Genomic DNA, 16228 nt, shown 5'->3' on the forward strand with positions numbered 1-16228 from the left:
AAACTTGTACCTGAATAAAAAAAACTTTACTGTACCCTTAATAAATCACCGTTCGTTGGACTTGCGTTTGTTTCTTGAGAACAGTGTTTGGCCTTTCGTGGTCCAAAGAGTCATGACGCCCCCATGTTGCCCACGTTGTGCAAGACAAGCAAGTACCTAGCGTACGGCGTTCAAGAAGGTAGTGTCGTTGAACATTAGTGGCTCTTATTACTTGGTAAACAGTAAGCTCTAAATGAAACTGCTTTTTCTGAGGCAATGCTCTCCCATGGAGAGCATGTGTGTGTGTTCGTTAAATAATCGTAGGGGACGTTTTTGATACAGCGTATCTTGTGTGCAGGCATGGGAGTGGCGTCAACATCGATTGTCCCAACAGTTCTGATAATCCATCACTTTGACAAGTACCGCGCAACAGCACTGGCCATCGTCAGTGGATCAGTCGACATCTCCGGCATGATGACCCCATCACTAGTTCAGTTTTTCATTGAGAAGTACGGCTTCTCTGGGTGCCTTCTGTTACTAGGTGGTCTCTCCTTCAACCTCTTCATAGCCTGTATCTTTCTGAAGAGGCCGGAAAGTCGCGCCGACAACGTGACCATAGAGTCCCCAGCTGACAAACGCACGCAGGGCGACATTTCCAATGCGCTGAATGAGACCCCGTCAACCATTGATGGTCTCGAGTCTAAGCAGCCCGGCAGCGGTCGTGGTGACCACTCTTCAAACGCAGGTGCTACAGACACTCCTGTATGGCAACACAGCCGAGGAGACGTGCGAACATGGCTCCGAAACACCGTGTCTCTCGCCATGGTACATGCACGGCCGTTGAAAAAGCGCTACAGTGACAACGCGCGTGACATGGAAGGAGCACATTCGAAAACAACGTGTGCCAATGCGGGCGTAGTCAACCGAATGTCCTCGTTAAAGCTCTACACAAAATTCAACGAAACTGGTGAAAGCGTTGAGCTCACCGCCCTCAAGTCCGACAGAGAAGTCATTCAACTAGAGAAAGCCACCACGTCTCCCGACATCGAAGAACTCAACGAAATCTCAAACGAAGCGGCTGTGTGCCACGAAGAAAGGGGCAATGGCGCCATGAGTGGAACCATTGGCTTCATACACAAACTTCGTGCGGTGTCCACCGCATACATCTGGATGGTGTGCATATCAAAAGGGGCGTCGAATTTCTCGTCCTACACGTTCAGTCTGGTGATCGTGGACTACGCGCACGAAAGCGGCGTGCTGGGCCAGAGGGCCGCGCTGATGCCTGCTCTCTTCTCTCTGGGCTGCCTCGTAGCTACGTTGACGACGGGGCCAGCTGTAGACCGCTCCTATATCTCAAAGTAAGAACGTAGGCTAGCCCAGCATGCTGCAAAACAATGAGCCTTGTAGTTTACCTGAGTATTATGGATCATAATTGCTACTTCGGAACCGCACGCATCGAATTCATCGCTCATATGGAGGCGCTATAATCTAGAGATCTCAAACTCGACTCAAGTAGCAAGCCGCAGTCGCAAAGTTCATCTCCTCAGTGTTAGGATGCATGCCCGTTAGCGACCTCGTTACCGACTGGTCTGTAGTAAATTTCTTCAGTTGTTTGTGCAGTGGTGCAGGAAGACTTAGTTCATTTAGGACACACTGAGTTGACTTACTCTAGTTACATAGGTACAAAATAGACACTTCTAAAGGCATTGCGAGGAACTCGCAGAGCGTCCGTCTTCCCGTCATATGCTCGATCGCTCTTGTTCATCTACTTCCACGCTTCACCTCCCACCCCTCCTTTTCAGTGATACTCCTTCTTTTGTTTTCCTTAGGCATCTCTCTTTCGCCGAAGGTGGCTGATGGATGCGCCGTCATAAAAGCAGTAGTGTTTTTTGCAGGCCCATAGCTAGGATGCTTTTTTTTGGTAAGGAAGAGGAGGCATTTGCTGGAGGCTTTCACTATTTTAGGAAAACACCTATTTTAGTTATTTACTTTCTGTAAAACACCGATTTCTATCGGACTCATAGATGAGAAAGCAGTGGGCAATTACCCCCTGCCTCCTCTCTGGCTGCAGGCTTGCTTTCCTAATAATAGACTTGAGAGAAATCTGACACTATTGTCTAAGGAAGCCGCAATGAATCGCATTTCAGCCAGCATCGGAATGATTGGAATACATGGATTTGACAACGCACCGTTATTCCTGTTTCAGTTGTCTAGTCTGGCTTCATGTGGCCCACATTCACTTTCTAAAAAAAAGGCTGTAAGGGCAAGACGGAAGTTTGCGATGGAAACTTTGAAAACGGAGCAGATGCTGGAGCCAATGTTTCGACAAGTAGACTAGTCTTTTTCAAGGCTGCAACTGCCAATTTGTAGCAAGATAGCGTTCGCCAACGTTCAGCTGTTCTATTTCACCACCTTAAACTTTTTGTGCTCACGAGCCCCACCGTGGTGGTCTAGTTGCTAAGGTACTCGGCTGCTGACCCGCAAGTCGCGGGATCAAATCCTAGCTGTGGCATCAGCACTTCGATAGAAACGAAAATGTTGTAGGCCCGCCAGTTCAAATTTTCATCATCATCATTATCATCATCATCAGCCTGACTACGTCCACTGCAGGACAAAGGGCTCTCCCATGTTCCGCCAGTTACTCCGGTCCTGTGCTTGCTGCTGCCAATTTATACCCGCAAACTTCTTAATCTCATCTGCCCACCTAACCTTCTGTCTCCCCCTAACCCGCTTCCCTTCTCTGGGAATCCAGTTAGTTACCCTTAATGACCAGCGGTTATCCTGTCTACGCGCTACATGCCCGGCCCATGTACATTTCTTCTTCTTTATTTCAACTATAATATCCTTAACCCCCGTTTGTCCCCTAATCCAATCTGCTCTCTTCTTGTCTCTTAAGGTTACACCTACCATTTTTCTTTCCATTCCATTGCTCGCTGCGTCGTCCTCAATTTAAGCTGAACACCCTTTGTAAGTCTCCAGGTTTCTGCTCCGTAGCTATGTACCGGCAAGATACAGCTGTTATATTTTATTTTATTTTATTTATTTTATTTACAATACTGCCAGTCTCTTACGAGACCAAAGCAGGAGGGCATGAGTTTCAGAATACAATGAATGCTAAGTACTTTCTTACAGGCGGCATACAGAACTGTAGTTATTTTAAAATTGGTAATAATAATCCTAGTTACATAGAAACATTAGACATAGGTACTTATGCACTCCAAATATTCACACTTCGGAAGCAGCGAACTGAATCTTTGCTGCATAAAAAGAATCAATACAGTTTTATACAGAGAAGGCATTGTGTATACTTATACATCCAAATAAATACTACAAGAAAACAATAATGGAGGTCATGGTTGAAGAAAGCCGTTGTCTCAAAGTATAGTCTCAATTTTTGAATTGAATTCTGCCAGTGATGGTGCGTTAGTAATGGAGGGATCTAACCTATTCCATTCGCTGATTGACAGGGGGAAAAAGGATTGCTTGAAACAGTCGTTGTTGGAAGCGTATTCTTTGATAATGTATGCATGTTTATGTCGTAGTGTTCGTGATTCTGCCAAAGATATGTTCGAATACCTTCTTTTTGAGGAATAGTGGCAATCTACCTGTCATAATTTGAGATTGCTTGCCGAATGTGCTCCACACCATTCTTGTTCTTCTAGTTACTTCAATCTCGTGGTTAGGCTCTGCGGTTATTACCTGCTCTAAGTAGACATAGTCTTTTACAACTTCAAGTGCACTATTACCTATCTCGAAGCGCTGCTCCTTTCCGAGGTTGTTGTACATTACTTTCGTTTTCTGCAGATTAATTTTAAGACTCACCTCTCTGCTCTCCTTATCTAACTCCGTAATCATGAGTTGCAATTCGTCCCCTGAGTTACTTAGCAATGCAATGTCATCGGCGAAGCGCCGGTTACTAAGGTATTCTCCTTAACTCTTATCCCTAACTGTTCTCATTCTAGACTTCTGAAAACCTCCTGTAAGCACGCGGTAAATAGCATTGGGGAGATTGTGTCCCCCTGCCTTACACCCTTCTTGATTGGTATTCTGTTGCTTTCTTTATGAAGCACTATGGTAGCAGTTGATCCCCTGTAGATTTCTTCCAGAACGTTTATATATACTTCATCTACGCCCTGATTCCGCAGTGTCTGCATGACGGCTGATATTTCTACTGAATCAAACGCCTTCTCGTAATCTATGAAGGCTATGTATAGTGGTTGGTTATACTCTGAGCATTTCTCTATTACCTGATTGATAGTATGAATGTGTTCAATTGTTGAGTAGCCTTTTCGAAATCCTGCTTGTTCCTTTGGTTGATTGAATTGTAATATTTTCTTTACTCTGTTAGCAATTACCTTTGTAAATAGCTTGTATACTACAGAGAGCAAGTATACAAGCTTCAAATTCAAATACAAGTTCAAATTTTAGCGTAAGTTAAAGAACCCCTGGGGATTGAAATTTCCGGAGCCCTGTACTACGGCATCTCTCATATGGTGGTTTGGAGTATTAATTTCCACATATCAATTGTTTGGCTCACGAAGTTCTCGTTGATTCATTCTTTCGTCCAAAACAAAAGCCGATACACTACAAAAATGCCACAAATTAGTTCGCAGACTCAATCGCAAACATTAGAAAAATCAGAGTCCTATCCATAATTCCCACCCTGGCTGAACGAACACACGTTAAATTTCCATGGGGTAAAATATGGCATGAAAATATAGGGTTAAAATTTGTAAAGAGTTCTGTAACCCTGTAAAATAAATTTTGATCAAGTTGGTATTGGTTCATGATGGAGGGCTCTGTAGTCATATCACCATTGACAAAACAAAAAGCATAGTTATTCCAAATATCTCTGAAACAGAACACAGTAGAGACCATACAACACAGCGCCTTTGTTGTGTGGTTTCGCCTGTATCATTTCCCTGCCACCATTTTTTAGAACGAACATTCGCGGCGTTCAAAATATGGGTCATCCTTATTGCATGTTTGCCTGTACTGTTCGCTTGCCGCCAGCAGTTAGGTCAGCAAAGACGCAGTTCCCGGACTGGCCGTACCGAAAGATAACAAAAATCGCCTCTATGTGTACAACTAAGAGTATTTAGGAAGTTATGGCGGTTATGGTGTGAGTGTCACCCAAAGACTGTTACAGCACCGCGGCCGAGAATTCTCTTTAGAAGAAAGGGAGTTGTCGGGTAAGCTTCACTAACTCTGTAGATACTTAAGCTGCGACCACACCTGGTTGATAACGGCGCATTTTTAATATATGCGAGGCAGCTCTTTGACTAGCCTCTGTAATAATGTCCGTCCATCTATATGTGTCAACGCACTGCACCGCACTCCTCTCGCCGCAGTTGCTGAAACGATGCCATGTAGGTCAAGTGGCAGCTGCCCATTGACGTCATTCTCTCTCTCACCCGCAGCAGATGCTGGCTCCTCCAGCAGATCGCGCATCCACCAGGCTCGTCCAACAGATCCTCTCCGTCACCCGCAACGCTTGACCGCACGACGAGTGGAAACACTAGACAGATTTTGTTGCGCGTCTAGCAGCCCTACGGACGTGGCCCGCTATTGCAAATGGCTAGAAGGCTGCGTCCGTATGACTGCCACGGATGCGTGAATAAATCTAAACACTTTTTCAGCTCTTTTATCTGCGATGAAACTTACACGAAACCCAAGCCGCCTCTCGTGCCTTTGCGTTTCGAAATCAGAAAAAAAACGTTTACTCGAGTAAACCGCTACACTGAGTGTCACCTCAAACCGTTTTTCCAGCACCCATGTCGACGCCCGCTCAGACCCGTGCGCACCGCTGCTGCTTTGCATCCCAACGCGGTTCCCTGCGGGGAGACGGTCGATAATTTTTTCAAACACGATAGTCTTTGTTGGGGATCTTCGACGGAAAAATTTTGCTGTGTTTGTCTGTTTGTCCGCCCTAACGATACCTCAAAAGGCACCGAACGGCCAACCCCATTCGGAGCGCCCACCAATATTGCTCAAAGTTTAGCGTTCATAGTTGTGCGATTGTCAATTAAAAAAGCAAATATTGCACATATCTGAGGCGCCCTAACAAGTATATGTTTTGTGTGCCTGCCTTTATACTAGAAGAGGAGACACACAAAACACTCTAAGGACTGCGGCGTTTAACGAGCTGCGCTGACAGTGCAACGCGACGCTCAAGAAGGTGTTTCCAACGCTTTGCTACGATGGCACGGTGGTGGCACCTGCCCGTCGCTTTCTATTCTACAACTTATCACCTCCGTGACTGCGCGCATCTTTCTCCGCGGTCGCGCATGCCTTCGTTTTCTAAAATAACTGCCAGGTGGCGCTCGCGCTTAACGTGCCTATATGCGCTTGTTCGCCTCCGTTACACGCTCGAGGCACTCTAACGCAGTGCCTTCCGAATACCATTCACCAATTTTCTTGCGCAGAACATCAAATAAACGTTTTGTTCACACTCTCCAGACGCAAGACTATCGTCTTTCGATAACATTTACAGTGTAACATGTAGATTCGGGCCAATTTTTTTTTACTATGGTTATGTGTAATATTTGTACAACTTAGCACCTCGTTCGAAAAGCAGTGCCAAGCAACACCTTTATCAGATCTTTCCCTTCAATTGAGTTATTATCAGTGAAGATAATAGCCAACAAAGCATAGGCCTAATTTCAACGAATGAAAAACCTAAAATAGAAAGAAAGGGGGGTGAGCTGATTGTAGGGGCGAGTCTTGTAGCATGAGACAGTCAAAAAGAAAGAGAAGAGTGCGTAACTTTCATTCTGACTGTCATTAAATGTTTCGCTGTGCCCCATGTTATAGTGGTCGATGCTCCTGCGATAACCTTAGAATCACAATAGGTTGTGCTTATTCTAAATACCTGCTCCGGATCAGCAGAATCTAGTCAGTAGGAACAGAATACATACAAAGCAGGAAGCCACCACGGATGCCTTTTTTTCTTGCTTTCCGTGCTACATTAATTGCGCTATCTTAAAAGCCGAGCAGATGCAAGAAAAGCGGCCAGCTCTCAGTATTTGTATGCCCCATCCTGTAGGGCTTCTTCTAAAAGAACTAATTGTGTAATGGTTAGAAAGCATGACCCGAACAGAAGAAGACTTGCGCCACCAAAACCGCTTACTTCGAAAAGAAATACCTAACGAACACTGGGCCCGAAAGAACATCAGTGATTTCACTGAACACTCATGTCCAACAACGATGAATTTAACCTCTGCAAAATGAGCCTAAAGAACGTCCGTTCTTTTAGACTGATTCGCATCCTGTGAATCATATCGGTTTCTACTGTCCTCTATGTTTACAGTTTCACCTTTATTTTTAAAAAATCACGGCTACTTCTTGAAACATTGAAAAATGCCACAAAATCCTACTACTACAAAAACACTATCCGCCGACTACCGCATATCACTATTTTCCTACCTGGAGCAAAGCTTCAGACACCTAGCTGACTTACTTGACAACGTTTGTAGTGCCCCGCCTTTTCTCTCCGCTGTCGTGTTTTCGCAATGTTATGCACAAAGCCCCATCTGCTTCATTTGCCGTTTTATCGGCACAGATGTGCCTGTTCTTGTTGCACAGCTCACCTTTGTGCTCGTAGGTATTCCGTCATGATGCTGAGCTGCGTGATCCAGACCTGCGCCCTAATCGCCTCGAGCGTGTGGAAGTCCTTCCCGGTGCTCGCCACGTGCGCATTCCTTGGGGGCGTCGGACGCGGTGTGCGCTGCTTCTTGTTTCCCGTTCTCCTCTCCGACCGCTGCTCGCTGAATGACCTACCTGCCGCTCTGTCTATCATGAACGCTGTGTGTAGCGTGGCCCTGTTTCTCAGGACTCCAGTCATTGGTACGTCTCGTTAGATGTTTTTGCTTTAGCGCAAGCTGGGATTCACTAAAGACAAGGGGGGGGGGGGGTGGCAATTGTTAGCATGCATGCAGTGCCCGATCATTTTTGATCTCGGTGAAACTGCAATAAGTATTTGTATACTTACATAACTGTTCATAAGCATACGTTTCAAGTCACGTCAGTTCCTGCCTTCCGTATACCATTACCGAGCACATGAAGCACACAAATCTCAATGACCACGCCGTGTTTACGTTCACGCGGCTTGTAGATTGGCAAAATGTGCGTGTTTCCATGGCAGAGTTTCATCTGCTACTGTACCTGTGCGCTCACAAACGTTGGAAAGTGCTTCCCAATTTCCATAGAAGAAGCAGATGTCAATTATATGGAACTGTCAGAAAACGTGGAGCACGGATAACCTTGATGAACCGATGCGTATGGGCGGCCAACTGTCTGCGCTCCACGGATCATCACCCCCGCTCTTACCTGTTCCCTTTAACGGTGGACTGTACAGAATATTTCTCTTCTGCGAAGAAAAGAACAATTAAATGAGCTCTCATCAGCCGTGACATATGTTGACTCTAACCAAATGTGCAGATAATTCCCTTCAAGCGGATTTCAAACTTTCCACTACCTAGTCAATGGCTGAGTAATCTCGAAACGCGATACGTTCAATGATATTTCTTGAATTATACAACTAGTATAACTTACTTCAAATCATCCCTAAACTAGTCTGACACTTCGCCGTTAGATGTCACAACTTTCTATTGATATGTGGGGTTTAACGTCCCGAAACCACCATATGATTTTGAGAGACGCCGTAGTGGAGGGCTCCAGAGATTTCGACCCCTCGGTGATCTTTGACGTACACCCAAATCTGAGCACACAGACCTACAACATTTCCGCACCACCAGAAATGCAGCCGCCGCAGTCGGGATTCGAACCCGTGACCTGCCGGTCAGCAGCCGAGTACCTTACTCACTAGACCACCGCGGCGGGGCGTTGGTTTCTGTTTTACTTGTTGAATACAATAGCCCTGCTTAGTACATAATGACTAGAAAGTTTTGCAACAATCCTATATATATATATATATATATATATATATATATATATATAGGTATGGGATATGGCACAACGGGAGCGTCGTCAACAAGGATAAATATATTTATTTCCCAACAGTTTCGGGAGGGGTCCTCCCTTCATCATGGGATGAGTTATACTGACACGAATTTCCAAACTTCGTTGCTGCCGCGTCGCTCTCGCCTTGAAACATGTTTGCGAGAGTGAGATGGAACTAAAAAAGGGGGGGAGAAAAAAAAAGAAAGTAAAAAAGAGGAAGAACCACTGTCAACACTGAGAACAAAACCAACTGTCCGTGTACGTTCACATACGTTTCTTATCACGTGCTGTTCAGTTCTCGACGTGTGTCGGGCCACCCAAGATTGTCGCCGCGGTGCCGGGAGGGTCCGTGACGGCGTGCGTAAACAAAGGCTTTCCCCGTAATGGGTCGGTCGGCATGCGGCGTGCGTAAAGGAAGGGTCTCCCGTTAATGGGTCGGTCGGCTCTTTTTACCTTTAATATTCGTCCGTTTCCCTTCAATGGTCAACAAGTGGTAGCCGAACGAAAACACTTTATATGGGCATGTGGAAAAAGGAAGAAAAGAAAAAAATGAAGAAAAAACGAAAACAAGAATGGACAGTGTACACGTACGAGTCAGTCAGAAAAAAGCATGGTCTCCAGCTATCAATCTTTGTCACCAATTTCCTCCTGGCTTACTTCTCGGAGGCAGTTGAGTTTACTGGGGTCCTCGTTGATGCCAGCTACTATTGTTCGAAATTTGAAAATAAAATATGCCTCACGCTGTTCGCGCTCGCGTCTGTTTGAGAAACCGGACTGCAAAAGAGTTACGCTGATACTTTCAAAACTGTGGTTTGGCAGGCGCAGATGTCTAGATAAAGCTAGCTTCGGCAGTGAAGTGGCGTGGTACCGGTGATTATTGAACCGCAGCCGAAATGGCATGTCTGTTTGGCCGATATATTCTTGACCGCAGATGTTACAATGTAGCATGTATATCACGTTACTGGAGTCACAATTAAGGCTTTCAGTTATGCAGACTTTGAAATCCGAGAAGTTCGCTTTGGGTTCACGTGTTGTGACCATCTGCGGGCATACCTTGCATCGAGCTTCTCCGCAGGGATTACACCCTGATTGAAATTTGGGGGTGGTTGTTTTTGCTCTGACAAGAATGTCCTTCAGATTTTTATCCCGGCGGTACACCACGTGAGGTGGCTTCGCAAAGATAGAAGTTAGTCGTTTGCTTTGCCTGATTATGTTGAAATGGCGGACAGTATGTTGTTTATTCGTGGCGCTTGAGGAGTAAGTTAGTACAAGGTTCGTTTGGGAAGTCGTTTTAGATACTCTGTTTGTCCCTTAATATTATCATTCTTGTTCACGTTGCGAGCACGTAGTATGGCATCGTCAATAATGTCTTCCGGATAATTTTGTTTCAATAAAGAATGTTTTAGGTGTTCCGCGTGTCTGTCAAATTCCCGCATATCGGTGCATATTCTTCGGTACCGGTAGGCCTGAGTATATGGAATACCCGTTTTGCAATGCTTTGGGTGGCTGCTGTTGAAATGTAGGTACATTTGACGGTCTGTAGGCTTTTTGTAAAGGTTTGATGACAAGCGGTCATTTTCGACCGTGACAGTGACGTCCAAAAAGTTAATGCTAGATTTGGAAATTTTGTGCGTGAATTTTATTGACGGGTGGCACTTGTTAAAATCCTCTATGAAGCGGAAAAGACTTCCCTCATCATGGTTCCATATCATAAGCATATCGTCTAAGTATCTTCAGTAGTAGAAAGGTTTCAAGGTGCGTCCCTTAATGAATGGGATTTCAAGTGAAGCCATAAAAGTGTTCGCGAAGTTTGGGGCCATTTTCGTGCCCATTGCAGTGGCACTGACCTGAAGGAAAGGCTTGCCATTGAACTCAAAATGGTTATAATTTAGTACAAGTTCAAGAAGTGTAAACAGTACCTCGCCACTTACACTAGTTTATGAGTCAGATTTTACATATTCAGAAACCATAGCCACTATTCCGTCATGGTGGGGTATGTTGGTGTACAGTGAACAGACGTCCATGGTCACCAGAAAACTGCCGCCTGGGATGTCGAGACTTGAAGTTTCGCAGATCAAGTGGTTTGTGTCCTTTAGGTAATAGGGAAAATTTGGGGGGATGTTTTTTATTAAGGAATTGATGAATTCTGATATATTTTCTGTTGATGTGCTGTTACTGGATACTATCGGACGTCCCGGATTACTTGCCTTGTGTATTTTGGGGAGCAAATAGAATCGACCGGGAACAGAATGGGCCGGTAACATTGCTTTTAACATTTCGCCGGTAATTTTCTCGTCCCGGCTGAGATTGTTTAGGGTTACTTTTATCTCCCTTTCAAATTCGGGAGTCAGGTCAGTAGGAAGTTCTTTGTAGAATTTTGTGTCTGATAGCTGTCGTTCCCCTTCCTTTAAGTAGTCCGACGTGTTTAGAATTACTATGCAGCCCCCTTTATCAGCCGGTTTGATTGTATATTTAGTGTTTTTTCGTAGTTCATCGAGTGCCCTTCGTTCTGACTTTGATATGTTGTTTCGAAATGGCCAATTTTTTTCATACGCTCTGATTATATCTTTTTGAACTGCTGATATATACATATCGAGGTGTTTGTCCCTCTGCTCACCCGGACACCATGATTTGTCACCACAAATCACTCTATTCTCGTCCGTACAGTCCTTGCGATCATGAAAGTATTCACGGAGGCGGAGATTACGCGCAAAGTTATCGAGGTCTTGGTACAGTTCAAACTCATTGATTCTACCGGATGATGGACAAAAGGTTAAGCCTCTCGACAAAAGTTGAAGCTGAGCGGGTGTGAGTGTTGTGTTTGAGAGATTTAGGACATTTTTCTCATAAGTTTTTGGCTGCTCTTGGCTATCACGTGGCACGGGAGTGTCAGCGTCGTATTCGAGAGTAAGGATGTTTTGATTAGAATTGCACTGTAGTTTCGAGTTCCCATTTTTCTCCTCAAAGTTAGGTTGTAGTGCAGGTGGTCCCTGGCGTGCTTGTACGGCCTCATTCCTATTTTCCTGTTGCATAGCAGTGGAGCTACTGCAGTCCCGCTTGAATTTTCTATCTTTTACTACTGAAATTTCGCCTCTCTTTTTTAGTTCATAGCTTTCCAGTATATAAATATAAATATATATATATATATATATATATATATATATATATATATATATATATATATAGTGGGAGTAATAATTCAACGGGCCAGTTATTCTTCGTGAAGGTATGGGATATGGCACAACGGGAGTGTTGTCAACAAGGATAAATATATTTATTTCCCAACAGTTTCGGGAGGGGTTCTTCCTTCATCAGGGGATGAGTTATACTGACAAGAACTTCCAAACTTCGTTGGTGCCGCGTCCCTCTTGCCTTGAAAGATGTTTGCGAGAGTGAGAAGGAACTAAAAAATGAAAAAAAAACAAAAAAGGGGGAGAAAAAAGACGAAAAAGAAAGAAACGAAATAAACTAAAAAAGATGAAGAACCACTGTCAACACTGAGAGCGAAACCAACTGTCCGTGTACGTCCACATACGGTTCATATCACGTGCTGTTCAGTTCTCGACGTGTGTCGGGCCACCTAAGATTATCGCCGCGGTGCCGGGAGGGTCCGTGACGGCGTGCGTAAAGAAAGGGTTTCCCCGTAATGGGTCGGTCGGCGTGCGGCGTGCGTAAAGGAAGGTTGTCCCGTTAATGGGTCGGTCGGCTATTTACCTTAATTCTTCGTCCATTTCCCTTCAATGGTCATCAAGTGGTAGGCGAACGTAAACACTTTGTATTTGCATGTGGAAAAAAGAAAAAAAGGAAGAAAAAAAGGAAAAAAGAAAAACAAAAAATAAGAAAGGACAGTGTACACGTACGAGTCAGTCAGAAAAAATTAAGGTCTCCAGCTATCAATCTTTGTCACCAATTTCCTCCTGGCTTACTTCTCGGAGGCAGTTGAGTTTTCCGGGGTCCTAGTTGATGCCGGCTACTAATGTTCGAAATTTGAAAATAAAATATGCCTCGATATTTTTAAAACTGTGGTTTGGCAGGCGCAGATGTCTAGATAAAGGTAGCTTCGGCAGTGAAGTGGCGTGATACCGGTGATTATTGAACCACAGCCGAAATGGCGTGTCTGTTTGGCCGATATATTCTTGTCCGCAGATGTTGCAATGTAGCTTGTATATTACGTTACTGGAGTCACAATTAAGGCTTTCAGTTATGCAAAATTTGAAATCCGAGAAGTTCGCTTTGGATTCACGTGTTGTGACCATCTGTGGGCATATATATATATATATATATATATATATATTGTCACGTGCGTCCCGCGAAAAAGACGAAGGCGACAGCGCATACGCGCATCTGCACGCTTTTATGCAGAACGCAACAACGAGAAAGATGAGGAACTCTCTCTCACGTGGTTAACAAAAAAACCGACCCGCTGCTGTTTTCTCAGCGTCTTCGAGTACGACCTCTCTCTTGACGTCGCGACACTGGTGGAGGTGCTGGGGCCTGCAACCTGATGCAAGAAAGCGTTGTTCTGGACCGTACACCTAGCCCGGAGCCTCAACGTCTTGTTGCGACTCCAGTACACCGATTCAGCCGGCGCCTATTAGGCCTAAGCCCAGAACTCTTGACGGCATCTCCTGTTACCAACATGGCGGCCCCTTCAGCGTCTGCGAATCTTCCCCCGGCCCCGGCCCAGATGACTCACCCTTAACAGGTAACTTTTGAGACTCCTCGTGTTCCCGAAGTCTTCCGTGGAGAACCGTATGAAGACGTCGAGGACTGGCTCGACCAGTTCGAGCGGACCGCTGTGGTGAATCGTTGGAGCGTGCAAGAAAAACTTGGCCGTGCCTACTTCGCAATGGAAAATAGCGCTCGCACATGGTACGAGAATAGGGAGCCTACTTTCCAAACCTGGGACAATTTCCGCCAAAAGCTTCTCGAGACGTTCCTGAGTGCGGACCGACGGGATCTCGCACAACAGATGATCGAAGCCCGCATGCAAAAGCCGAACGAAAGCGTGGCCATGTTCGCTGAGGATATGGCCCGCCTATTTCGCCGCGCTGACCCTGACATGCCCGAGGCAAGGAAAGTTCGTCATCTGATGCGGGGAGTTAAGGAACCGCTTTTCGCCGGCCTTGTGCGAAATCCGCCAACAACAGTGGATGAATTCATCAAAGAGGCTACTGTCATTGAGCGGGCGCTCCGGCAACGATGCCGCCACTTTGACCGCCTACCCGACCAAACGCCTGTTGGTGCCGCCGCTCAAAACGCTGCCGTTTCTGAAAACTCTTTACGGCAAATGATTCGACAAATCCTGCGGGAAGAGCTGCGGGCCCTCGGCCTTCCGTCTACCGATCCCCCAGTTGCTTCTGTTGCAGAAATCGTGCGCCAGGAACTACGGCAAGCCTTTCCATCACCGGCGCCACCACCCGAACCACGTCCACTGACCTATGCTGATGCCGTCCGCCGTCATCCGCCTGCCTCAGAAGAAGCACCCTTTCAGCCGCGGCCCGTTACCTTGCCGTGGTGGCAGCGTGAACCTGTGCGGCGACCACCAGTACGTCGGACCGACTTGTGGCGCACTGCCGACCGTCGACCCATTTGTTTCCACTGCGGCGAACCAGGCCACATCTCACGCTACTGCCGTCATCAAGAAACCCGGTTTGGAAACTTTTCTCGGCCCGCTCCTTTTTATTCTGAAGACCCTCGTGACCATGGTGCTGATCACCTACCGACCAACCAAGCGTCTTCACCAAGTCGTCGCTGGCGGTCTCCCTCACCTGCACGAGGTCAGAATTCCCCGAATCGCCAAAGATACGCGGACGCCATCAGAAACCGCTCCCCAAGCCCGTGCCAGGGAAACTAACTGCCGCGACCTCCGGGGGCAAGGTTGCCAATTGCCGAGACGCCAAAAATACCCCCTTGCCTCTACACAAAGACGACGTGACGACGGTGATGACGAAGACGACAACAACCACGAGTACTACTGCCAATGAATTCGTACGTGCCGACCTCAGCGTTATTATAGACGGACACCACGTAACAGCACTGGTTGACACTGGTGCTGACTTCTCTATTATGCGACAAGAGCTCGCCGACCGCCTTAAGAAGGTTAAGACGCCGTGGAGTGGGCCGAGTATGAAGTGCTGGTGGGCCGCTATTGACGCCAACTGGTAAATGCACCGCTCGGCTCGTAATCGATGATTCGAACTTCGTCGCCACTTTTGTCATTTTACCGGACTGTTGTAAAGAGTTGATTTTGGGTATGGATTTTCTGCGAGAGTACGGTGCTATCATCAACATCCCAGAACGTATCGTCACCTTTTCCGCCCATACTTACGTCGACGCCACCACTGAAGAACAACTGCAACGTTTACGTGTAGCCGATGATGTTATGCTCCTGCCGAGATCTTGCTGCCTTGTGTCGGTGTTGTGTGAACGGCCGTGCCGTAATGAGGTGATAGCGGAGCGAATTGACACGCTATTGCTTACGCAAGGTGTTTCAATAGCGAGAGGCATTCTGGCACTAATTGATGGGCGGGCAGAAGTCCTCATCACCAAATTCAGCAACGAGCGTCATCACATCCAGAAGGGCACCGCGATTGCCTACTACGACGACGTGGACCAAGCCAGAGATTGCTTCGCTTTGCAACCGGACGAGGCCACCATCCCAGCCTCGACACCTTTGTCTGTCAACATTTGCTCAACCCTGTCAGCCTCGGAAAAACAGCGCCTACTAGAGCTGATACACCAGTTCAAAAATTGTTTTTCGTGCACGTCGAAAGTCAAGCAAACACCACTGACCCGGCACCGAAACATCATTGAAGAAAGTACGAGACCGATCCGTCCAAACCCATACCGTGTGGCTCCGAAAGAACGTGAGGAGATCCAAAAGCAAGTTCAGAAGATGCTCCAAGATGACGTAATACAGCCTTCCAAGAGTCCCTGGGCATCCCCCGTGGTATTGGTTAAAAAGAAAGACGGCAGCTTGCGTTTCTGTATAGATTACCGCAAGTTAAACCAAGTAACGAAGAAAGACGTCTACCCACTGCCACGTATAGATGACTCTCTTGATCGGCTGTGGCATGCACGCTATTTCTCATCGATGGACCTGCGAAGTGGCTATTGGCAAATAGAGGTCGACGAGAGAGACCGTGAGAAAACTGCTTTCGTGACGCCCGACGGTCTTTATGAATTTAAAGTGCTTCCATTCGGGTTATGCTCAGCGCCAGCCACTTTTCAGCGTTTAATGGACACTGTGCTATCAGGACTTAAGTGGCAGACATGCTTGTTTTAT

The 16228-nt window shown here is 46.3% G+C and overlaps 1 protein-coding gene across 1 annotated transcript in view; it reads left to right on the plus strand.

Annotated features, from left to right (window-relative positions):
• LOC142777356 (uncharacterized) overlaps positions 1–16228 on the plus strand; it is a 66384-nt gene that overhangs the window by 3489 nt on the left and 46667 nt on the right. Inside the window, exons 2-3 of the mRNA XM_075881682.1 lie at positions 338–1337; positions 7583–7824. Coding sequence (XP_075737797.1) covers positions 338–1337; positions 7583–7824 — 1242 coding nt within the window. The remainder of the gene's footprint in view (positions 1–337; positions 1338–7582; positions 7825–16228) is intronic.

The sequence above is a fragment of the Rhipicephalus microplus genome, chromosome X, assembly GCF_043290135.1.
Source record: "Rhipicephalus microplus isolate Deutch F79 chromosome X, USDA_Rmic, whole genome shotgun sequence".
Taxonomy (NCBI): Eukaryota; Metazoa; Arthropoda; class Arachnida; order Ixodida; family Ixodidae; genus Rhipicephalus; species Rhipicephalus microplus.